The sequence below is a fragment of the Nothobranchius furzeri genome, chromosome 7, assembly GCF_043380555.1.
Source record: "Nothobranchius furzeri strain GRZ-AD chromosome 7, NfurGRZ-RIMD1, whole genome shotgun sequence".
NCBI classification, from domain to species: Eukaryota; Metazoa; Chordata; class Actinopteri; order Cyprinodontiformes; family Nothobranchiidae; genus Nothobranchius; species Nothobranchius furzeri.
The window spans coordinates 70,950,591-70,961,529 of NC_091747.1; the positions used below are offsets into that span (position 1 = coordinate 70,950,591).

The window sequence follows — 10,939 nt, forward strand, 5'->3', positions numbered from 1 at the left end:
CCAAATTTCCAGTCCAGACTTATTTCATGTGTTTCCATGGAATACAAGTGCATTTCCATGTGATTCCAAACTTCTGAGCAGTTGTCTTGGCAACAGGCCAAGCACAGTGCAATCCTGCAACACTCTTGTTATGGGGCGAGCACTTATAATAATAATAATAATAATAATAATACATTTTATTTCAAAGCGCCTTTCAGTACACCCAAGGTCACTTTACACAAAACACGTAATAAAATACAATAAAACAATAATAAAACCCAAAGAAGAAAAAACAGAGAGAGTACATCTTTGCACTTAACTGTTCTACTACTGTCTCTCACTATTCTAGCAATTCTACTGTTTGCTATCCTTTTTAAGATTCTGACACTTAGGTTTTGAAGTGCATAAGGAAAATGTTCCAGCTCTGAACTCCATACAAAGACCTGAAATGACCCTTGGATCCAGTCCATCTAAAAGCATCTTCTATATCTGGGACTGATGTACACATTCCCAAGTTTGGGGTCAGGACCATGTCATGTGACACGAGACATAAAGTTAGAGGTCCCATACTTCTAAAAAGTAAACAGAATAATAATTCCTTATTACCATCAAGATAAAACTATTGGTCATAAAAAGGGTTGATATTAGTAGGAGCTGTTTGTGTCATTGCTTTGCCCTTGTTATCTCGGCCTAAGTGCACATTGATAGCTATGGAGTTTTACGTGAATGTAAACCTAAACTTTGTAAAGAGAATTTCAGAAAGAGTCAAGCTTGAGAGCTCAAACTTTTTTTAACTCAAGATGTATTCTTAATTTACACATAGTTGTTTGAGCTTCCTTTATTTTGGATGAATGTGAGAAGGAAGGTTGTTATTAAAACTTATTAAATACATTTTAATATACCATTAATCATTTTTCACATCAGATTCAACATGAATTTATTCATGAATCACATTTGAAACCACACAACAATAAAACAAAGTAGTAGGGTAATATACTTACTTTTTTAACATGACTGAACAACTGTATATATTTATAAAACAAATTTCAGATACAGAGAAAATTAGGATGCGGTGGTTTTCTTCAGTCTTATTTTTTAACAAATTACAAATGTATTAATGAAATTTCCCAGACCACCAGCAATATGTTGACATGTGCAGACCACAGAACAAGTTTTATTTAATATCTGCCTTGAAATAATAGCACAGATATCTGTGACAGCTCCGACTTCATGGCTGAGTGGTTTCATCTTACTGATTTAGCCACGCCCACAAAGGGATCGCTGTCCCTGCGGCAGGAAGCGTCTCACTGCGACTGAGAAAAAATGGCGACTGGCGTACTCCGAGTACCGCTGCGGTTTTTCCACAGGAATAGCCGCATTATGAGTCGTAACGCCAACTCAAAAACACCTGATATTTGTAGACCGACTCAGATTAGGACCGCGGTATCCACGTCGTCTGGGGCAATGCTTCCCAAACCAGAGAAAGTGAGTGTTTTTTCTGCTTCGCATCGAGAGTTAATCGACAAGAAGCAGAGTAGGCGGGACGTAGCGCAATGACCAATAGAAATGCAGGAGACGGGATCGTTTTTTTCCGTCAGCCAATGAGCGCCGGTTAAAGCACACATACAGGAAGTAATGACCTGTAATTGCTTTATAAACCAAGGTTGTCGTGTAAAGTTTTGTGTGGGAAAAGGAGACAAATGATCTATGAAAATGTGTTAGTTAGGCGAAAAATGTTTTCATTTTAATGTCCGCCTGTGCAGTGTTTTTATTTTACGTGTAGGTAATTTAATACGAAGAAAGAAAAGATGCGATATGATACTGTAATCTATTCAATCCAAAATACTTTCTTCATAATATCTTATTGGTTCCGTATAATTGTAACGAGAAAAAAGTCAAGCAAGCCAAAAGCCAAACCAGGATTAAAACTGTATTTTATGGTAACATAGTCATAAATATTTCAGTGGAGAATCTGAAAAGCCTTTTTCACATGTCAGTGCTAAAACTTTGCAACTTAGGGATTCGAGACAACTTTTTTAACATGATCCCAGTGATTTTAACGCTGTTTTACTGAGGTGTAGCAGGTGGGACCCATCATTTATTCTTTTGTTCTGCAGACACCTTTTGGTCTCATCAGGATGACGGTGGTGGTGGTGCCTTTTCTTTATGTGGGAACTCTGATCAGCAAGAACTTTGCTGCTCTGCTGGAGGAGCACGACATCTTTGTACCTGAAGATGACGACGATGATGATTGATGATGATGATATGCAACGTTAAAAGAGGTGAATGGAATGTTTCCTTGAGCCACACCTGACGAAACATGATGCCTGAGACCTTTTAGCTGTAATCTTATCCTGCATAGAGGGTGTGTCAGCAGCATGTTAACCCTTCAAGAGCCAAAGCACCCGCAGAGCGTTTCTGTTTGCTAATTTGTTGTAAAAATGTGTATTCACAGGGCACCTTGCAATATGAACTGAAAATACCAGCTGGGACGAGAACGTTGGGGAAGATAAGCACTTTGACTTCTACAGGACGTCTTTCAGATCCGCTCATCTCTTATCTGCTCTCTGATATTTATCCCATTTTGAAAAACATCCGATCTTGTGAATCAGAACTAGTAGCTCTGCTTTCGCTCTTGTTTGCATGTTTGTATTCGAGTCAACTTAAATAAACGGAGTTGTTTAAAAATTGAAAATATGTGTTTTTTTATTTATTTATTTGAATGCTTAATGGATTTACAATAGATTTTCTAAGGGGTTTGCTGAATGTTCTGCACTAGCTGACAGTCCTTGTTCCTCTAAATAAGTCTTCAGGTTTGTCTTGTTGCCTCCTGGAGTGCAGCATTGGTCAGTTTCAGATGTTCGTTGAGGGAGCTCTTTTCCAACTGGCTACGACCCTTCATGTTGCTCAGTTCCACGTAGGCCTCCTTATAAAGCTTGTAGGCTAATTCTTTCTCCTGGATCAAACACAAAGAAACTAAATACATATATATATAAACTCAACATTTTCTTTATATTAGCAACACAGGAGTTCATTCGTAGGACCTACCTTGGTAAGAGACTGCACTTCATTTTGTAAGCAGCTGACTTCTTTTTTGAGGTACTGCACTTCATTTTCTTTAGCCTTTAGCGTCACCTGAAATATTCACAATGTTAATCTGCTGTGGGTATTGTTAAAAAATGGAAATTAGTTTTGTAGCAGTTCACAGGCAGACAAATTAAGTTTCTTTTGGCTCTTACAAAAAAGAAGGCTAATCTGCGTGTCTGTAGCAGTTTTACAGATTTTTTTTCAGATGTGCAGTGACAATGCAAGTGTCCTACCATCTTCAGCTGACCACCAAATTTATATATTATTGAGTATTTCTGCTCAAATAGTGCCAGTGCTTGAGAAAAGTCCACATAAAGAAATTCAAGTCAAGAAAATTCCTGACTGGAAAAAAGCTAAAAGTTCCTAACTAGTTTCTAAAGTCAAATACGGGATAATTTCCTATGACTGTTTTATCCTAATGATGGAACAAGTTCACTTGTAAAGATTACTTTGACTATGAACAGAGACTTTATATTTAATGTACTATTTTATTAAAATCTGACAGTTGAATTACAGAATTGGATTAGATTCTCAATCCTGATGCACTGCTAATCTAGATTAGATCAAGATTTGAATATTTCATTCAAGTCCACAGAATCAATAAAGCTGAAATTATACTGTAACAATCTCTAAGTCAGATATTAGATTGTAGAGTAAACTTCCTTCGCAGATCATAAACATATCCACATAGACTCTCTGTGTTAACGAGGTTCTGGGGACATAACATCACTAATGTGTGGGCTGCCTGTGTTTTTTCATAATTTAGAGCACGTGTCAGACACAAGGGAGCATTTTTATGTGGCCCGTGAGATAAATATCAAAAATATATTAAAACTGACCCTCTGGCCGATTTTACCGCAAAGCCTACAACTCCCGTGATGCTTTGCGGCGTTAGCGCGGAGCCAAAGCGCCCCCTCCTTTGTGTTTTTTCCAGCTTCTGCTGCCGGTGTCTGCTAGCCTGTCAAGCCAGACTAAATAAATGTATTATTTAAACTTTGCAAAGCAAGAATTTGGTCTAGTTCACTAGGCTAGGAGTCTGCAGCTCCGCTGTCTCGGACAAACCAAACACTCCTCTCAGCGCCGAGTTTACTCGGCTATTTTCTGACGTTGAAGCCCAGAAACGGAGATTCTAGCCGCTCAGTAATGTGTTCACGACTGAAAGAGAAAGTTTTCCAACTAACTTCCAGACAGAGCCGATATAACTCCAGCGAGCAGCGACACGCTCAAACCAGCACGGCTCTGTGGCTGCTGTCGTTGTTATTTTTCCTCTCCGACACACAACAACGTGGTCAAGCTGCTCAGACATGTTCATCAGCACAAACCTATGTGAGCACCTGTTGTCATCTAATGTTGTCATTATTATGATGAAGATGAACAAAACAACAGGAGTCTCCTCCTCAGCTCAGATCAACCCCATGATGCAGGTATCTGGCTGGAACAGGTGAGCATCACAGTTAACCAGTGGAGCAAACTGAGCTTTAAATATGTTGGTTTTATGCTCTTTTTCTGCTCCAAAACATGAAAGTTAACAGGTGAGATGTTGCATTTTCATTTAAGATAAAATGATATTTTTATTTTGTTGTTGGCCCGTGAGAAAAGATTTAACCTACAGTAAACAGGAAGTGGAAAGGCTGCAGATAGATGAATAGAATAGAAAATCCCTTTATTGTTCCTCAGTGGGGAAAGCTAGACGTCACAGCAGCGATGACACGTATTACAGGAGAAAAAAGGAGAATAAAAAATAAGAAAAATTAATAAACAAGAAAACATAAATCCTGAATAGATTTTAAAATGCTGATTATACCACAAGTAATGAATACCACTGATGCCTTTTATTTAAAACTGACTTGCTCGTGTGTAATTTGGTTATTCCACATTCAGTGTTAATGCAAAAATAAGTTTGTTTCCAAATTAAAAGGTTCAAAATTGCATACATGTTGATAAAGAAAATGTGCAAATTTGCATTCGCTTTTTTAGAAAAAAATCAAGTTTGGCCCGCAACTCGTCCCAGATTTTCATTTCGGCCCTGTGTGAATTTGAGTTTGACACCCCTGATTTAGAGTATTCCAGATTAAACTGCTGCTCTAGAGATGTGCAACCACTAGGTGGCAGCATGCGCTGCAGCGTGGTGCTTGTGGCTGCACACTCAACAAAAGGAGGTCATGAGATATAAAAAGGTAAGGCATGACACTTCTTCTGATGGGCGCTATTTCTGAGCTGCATGGTGGCGCAGTGGTTAGCACTGTTGCCTCGCAGCATGAAGGTTGCAGGTTCCAAACTCGGCTGTGGCCTTTCTGCGTGGAGTTGCGTGTTCTCCCCATGCATGCGTGGGGTTCCTCCGGGTACTCCGGTTTCCCCCACAGATCACAACATGCCCTACAGGTTAAAAATTGTAAGTGGCTTTGGATAAAAGCGTCTGCTAAATAAATAAACATAAACATAAACTGAGCTTAAAGACAAACACAGCACAACTGCTTTGGCCTATTTGTTTGGACCTAAGTGTTTCAGGGTCCCACCGTGAGGCATTGTTACTCTGAGTGATGACTGGAGTGTCACTGTTGAGTAAATAATGCTAGGCTGGGATCTTTATGACTACTTTGACAAACTAAACTCTTCTGTACCTCTAAACCTGATGCAGAGTCCTCAGCTTTGCAAACAGGTCCCACATCTGACCTCTGACCTGTGAGGAAATAACGCATTCGACTGATCTCTTCTGCCAGCTTGTTCTTCAGCTCCTGGAAGAAAAGGTTAGGAAGAACTATTAGAAATGCAAACAGTATAACTCTACAGTATGATGGAGGTGGAGGAGGGGGGCAGACATGGTGGTGGTCTGGGACTGCTGTGCTGCTTTAGCAACTGGAATTCTGATAGAACATCCTGATGAAGAATATCTGAACTTTGACCTTCGTTAGTGTAGTATATACTACAGTTAGATGCTTTGAAAACCCTCCAAATGTGGCCGAATTCTAATAATTTTGTAAAGAAGGATGGGACAACATTCCTCCACAGAGATGGGAGAGACTGGATCCAGTCACTGCTGCCTCTGGCGCTCCTGTTTCAGGAACTAGAAGTGAGACAGAGAAGAGGGGAGCAGAAAACACCGGAATTTGGAGTCTTATTTCCTGATATTTAGACATCTCTCCTCTGATTGGACGACAACAACGCGACTCTTTCACTGCCTCCATTTGCTCAGCATTGTGGAGAGCATATCTCCACAAATAACACAAGCCTGGAGGAGTTCTGCCATGTGAAAGAAAGAAAAGAAAGAAAATGATATTTTATATTTTGCCTCTCAAGGTAAAAAAATGATAAAAACAAAAACAATGAAAATGTAAAAATGTATTTTAAAAATATTATTAAAATATGTTTAAACTCAAAATATAACAAATTGTGATGAAAAAATGTAAGGAAAGGGAGAGAGAAAATGAATATAAGAAAGAGGGAATCAGTAGATCCCAGGGAAGGCGGAATAAGAGCAGAATAAGGAAAGGGTGATGATGAAGGTCACAGCAAAGCCTGAACAGGTGAGTCTTCAGCTGCTTTTTAAAGGAGACCACTGAGTCCACTGATCTCAGGCTCAGGGGGAGTCTGGGGGCCACAGCAGCAGATGATCTGTCACCATTGGTCTTTAGCCTGGTGCTGCACACCCAGTAGGCTTTGATCACTGGACCTCAGGGACCTGCTGGGGGTGTAGGGACTAAGAAGATCACCAATGTAAGATGGTGCTTGTCCATGTAAGGCCCTATAGACCAGAACCAGGATCTTGAAATGAACCCTGAAGCTGACTGGCAGCCAGTGAAGCTGGAGGAGAAGCGGGGTGATGTGGGTGTGTTTGGAGGACTTGGTCAGAAGCCGAGCACAGGCGTTCTGAACCACCTGTAGACGGTTCAGGGAGGTTCTGCTCAGACATGTGAAAAGAGAGTTACAGCAGTCTAAGCGTGAGGAGATGAAGGTGTGGAGAACTGTCTCAAGTTCAGTTGTGCTGGGAGTGAGAATGTGTTGGATAAAAACATCCATTGTCAACTACCTCACAGAAAAGCACCAGGATCCTGTCACTGATGCTCTGTTAGACATGGCATCTCTTGTCGATTCCAGATTTAAATCCCAGAACATTAACACCACAGAGAAAGAGCAGAGGCTGAGCAGAGCTGTGGCTGATCGGGAGTCTCTGCTGACCCCTGAATCAGAGCACCCAGTGCCCGCTACCTCCTCCACACCACAAAGCCAAAGCCCTGAAACACAGCCAGCAAAGAAAACAAGGAAGTCGTTGACCTGCTTTTTTCAAAACTGCAGCAGTTCCCTCAACATCCGCTGAAGAATCCACACAGAGAGAGCTGATTGAAAAGGAGCTGCAGGCCTACTTGTCCACACCCAATGTGGATAGTGAAATGAATCCACTTGAATGGTGGAAGACCCACGAGGTCTTTTTTCCAAAAGTGAGTCAGCTTGCTCAGAAGTATCTTCGCATCCCTGCAACAAGTTCTCCCTCTGAGCGAGAGTTTAGCACTGGTGGCAATATTGTCACATGACAAACTCATCTTCCTGGCAAAAAACCTGACATGTCTTGTTTTAGTTTTGCTTGGATTGATGGAAGAATAATTTTCTTCACGACATTACTCCAGTGTTAGAACTGCTTACACAACGCTAACTCTGTTGCATTTTATTAAGAAACTTTATGTGTGCCTGTTTATTTCATCAGTGTTTTGAACAAGTTAATGTTTGCACAATACGTTTGCAATTCACATGTTTGCATTTTAAATATGTTTACGAATTTAATTTATTTTTAAGTTATTTGAAAATCGAGAAAAACTGATTTTTGTAATTGTTTCTCTCAGGACTTTTATCATCACTGGTGTGAGTTTACAATATTAGTGTGTTAGCACTGTGTTGATTATCCCTAATTTGAATAAATGCTTATTTATTCAATGTTTCTCTTCTTTAATATGCAATTAAAGTTATGTATTCATGGATAAAAAAATTGTGATAAAATCAAAATCGTGATAAAATATTTGAAAAATCGTAATATTCAATTTTTGCCATATCGCCCAGCCCTATTTGGGAACCAGCTTGTCTGGGGCCCAGATGAGGATCTCAGTCTTATCTTCATTCAGCTGTAGAAAGCTCCCACCATCCAGGTTTTAATAGAGTCTAAGCAGGTGTGTAACATCTGCAGCTTAGACATCTCATGGGGCTCAAAGGAGATATACAGTTGGATGTCATCTGCATAAAGATGGTAGGAGAGTCCTTTAACCCTCTGGAGGCAGGCATTGCAGATTTGCATTGTTAAAACTTAGCTACCTGGTTACTCCACGTACATATTTCATGAGCATTTTTTAACTGAGAAGTACAGTAATCCCTCGCTACTTCGCAGTTCGTTCATTGCGGATTCGCTGCTTCGCGGATTTTTTCTTTGGAGCATTTTTCAGGGGGAATTCGCAGATTCGCGGTATTTTTCACTGATTCGCGGTATTTTTCTATGCGAAATATCAAGAAATTCTTGTTTTTTTTCATCAATTTCATCATAAAATGCACTTTTTGTAATAAAACAAAAAAAAACCAAGTAAAAAAAAATTTTCTTGAATTTTACCCACAAAAGAGAATGTGATCATACGATAATTCAATATAGTACTGTATGTCAGACAGGCCGGCTGGATTCGGGAGCTGAGCTTGTAGGGAGCGTGGTTTCACAGATGCAGAAGTGATAGCGTCGGTGAAACGCCGGCTGATCTAGGAAACCCCCGAGCGTTCGAGCGTCAACGAAGTGACACGTAAATGCCGGGCTTTCCAGAAGTAAGTAAGATAACTTACTATGAGCTGATAGTTCGTTGGATTGATCGGTAGGTTGGAAACTCTGATCATGAATCTGAAGAAATGATGAGTGAGTGGTGAGCTGGAAAGGCGACTTCCGTTTATAGCCGCGGTTTGTGACGTAGGTGCGACGTGGAGGGAATCCCCGCGAGGGGCATGCTGGGAGTCCCTACTTCGCGGATTTTCACCTATCGCGGCCAGGTCTGGAATGCATCTACCGCGATAAACGAGGGATTACTGTAACCATGAAGGACTTAGTTGTTAGTCCTTTTATTTTGAGCCTGAGAGGGTTAAAAGAGGCTCAGGATGTGATGAAGAGGAAGCAGATAGAGCAGGAAAAGCAGAGGCCCCAGCACAGAACCTTGTGGGACACCATGAGTGAGGGAGGTGGTGGAGGAACTAAACTTGGAGACGGCCACAGAGAAGGAACGCTCAGACAGATAAGAGAAGAACCACTCCAGAGCAGATCCTGGCCTACCCAGTCGCTCCCACTCAGAGAGTGTGGTGGAGCTGCTAATGCTAACGTCCGAGACGTTCTCTGCTGTTTCCTGGACGCTAAACCAACAACAGCCTTCCCCGTTGCGAGTCAACATGGGTGAGTCCGTGACGGTACATTTTCAGTGTGATGAATCGGCAGCTAATGCAGGAGATAGGGGTAGAATATTATTTTCACGTTTAGCTTGCATCTTAAACTCAGAGTGACCAATAGTATTTCAAAATGAACAAATAAACACTGTTTTTCTCAGTGAACTTGGTCTTTAATAAAGAAACCCATCTTTTGGAAACTACCTTTCCTCAGAGCACCTTTGTCTGATTCTGAGGTTTGTTTACAGACCAAAATATTGAAATGTAACAAAAAGTAATCATAAGTAAGGAGAAGTACTTTTTCCCAGCGCTGTGATCTAAAGTCCCAAACCTTGTTCTCTCTCTGAAGCTGCTCCAGATCTCTCTGCTTCAGCTCCAGCTCCACGTCTCTGTTCTTGCTGCTCTGCTCAGCTCGGTTCAACTCCTGGCACTTCTGGAAGAAGTTTTCTGACAACACATTTAACTCTCCGTGCAAGACGTCCGCTTGGGGCCTGAAGAGCACGAACACAAGTCTGGAGTAAGCTGAGAAGCATTGTCACGTTAGGGGTGCTGCAGAGTGGAGAGCATCCCGAGCCTGAGAGGAAGTTGTTATCAGCAGGATAACGGAGGCCCGGGGTAAACTTACATGTGACCTCCATGGGAAGAATCCATGAGAGCTTCTCCTCCAGACAACCTTCTGACCTTCTCCACCTCCTCTCTGTGAGCTGTTTTCAGAGCTTCAATAGCTGTGATGAACAGTTGGGTTGTTAGTGAACAGAATTCTGTTTGACTACAGAGTAGGTGGAGACATGGAGGACTTCTGGTCTAACCTTTACAAGCTGCCTGGCTCCTCTCCTGCAGCATCTGATCTCTCTGCTCCTCCAGCTCCTTCTTCTCCCTGACATGTTTCTCTTGCAGCTCACGCAAGGTTTTCTGATGAGCTGCTTCCATGGCTTGAAGCTTGGCCCTACATGGAGCTCCAGGGCCACAGGGGCTCTCAACGTCCATCTCCATGGCTGCATGCTCCTGTTTAATATTCTCAACCTGCTTCCGAAGAGAGACGGCCTGGGCGTCAAATTTACAAAGTACAGAAATAAGGAGAAAAGGATGATACATGGAAGGTTAACTGACTTACTCCCTTTTGAAGAACATCAGCTGTGGTCATTTGGGGGCTCTGAGCACCATTTACTACAAGACTATCCTTCTGTGAATCACATGAAAAGGTTTGTGGACCAGGAACAGACCGCTCGGCCTCTTCAGAGCTGTGAGGAAAAGACTGAGGACCAACAGGAGACTCTGACACTTGCAGGGAGCATGACTGATAAGCCTGGGGTCCAATGAAAGACTGGGCACACATGTCCCTGAATGACAGCGTCTCAAGTTCTGCCCACTTCCTGTTGACATCTGAGTCTTCGGTTTCAATAGCAGGCCCATGGACACTCCCCTTTTTTAGCTCCATGGAGTCCCACCTGCTGCCCATCTCACAGGGATGGACCTCCTC

The 10,939-nt window shown here is 41.7% G+C and overlaps 2 protein-coding genes across 5 annotated transcripts in view; one reads left to right on the forward strand and one right to left on the reverse strand.

Moving 5' to 3' along the window:
* Nucleotides 1-1,072: 1,072 nt before the first annotated feature.
* On the forward strand, nt 1,073-2,674 carry smdt1b (single-pass membrane protein with aspartate-rich tail 1b). The gene is made up of 3 exons (XM_015954425.3): nt 1,073-1,464; nt 2,097-2,261; nt 2,435-2,674. Exons 1-2 carry the CDS (start codon nt 1,303-1,305, stop codon nt 2,232-2,234), a joined length of 300 nt encoding a protein of 99 aa, XP_015809911.1. The 5' UTR covers nt 1,073-1,302; the 3' UTR covers nt 2,235-2,261; nt 2,435-2,674.
* The window catches only part of LOC107382312 (myosin phosphatase Rho-interacting protein), a 44,419-nt gene continuing 36,147 nt past the window's right edge, over nt 2,668-10,939 (reverse strand). Inside the window, exons 14-20 of one of the 4 annotated variants that reach the window (XM_070553677.1) lie at nt 10,574-10,939; nt 10,269-10,503; nt 10,085-10,184; nt 9,791-9,950; nt 5,688-5,801; nt 3,028-3,114; nt 2,668-2,935 (exon numbers count right to left, since the gene is read on the reverse strand). The exon at nt 10,574-10,939 is cut by the window's right edge and continues 271 nt beyond it. In XM_070553677.1, the coding sequence (XP_070409778.1) occupies nt 2,789-2,935; nt 3,028-3,114; nt 5,688-5,801; nt 9,791-9,950; nt 10,085-10,184; nt 10,269-10,503; nt 10,574-10,939 (1,209 nt within the window). In that variant the 3' untranslated portion in view covers nt 2,668-2,788. Of the gene's footprint in view, nt 2,956-3,027; nt 3,115-5,687; nt 5,802-9,790; nt 9,951-10,084; nt 10,185-10,268; nt 10,504-10,573 lie in introns of all 4 variants that reach the window. The other 3 variants (XM_054751761.2, XM_070553678.1, XM_070553679.1) reach the window with 3 other exon arrangements.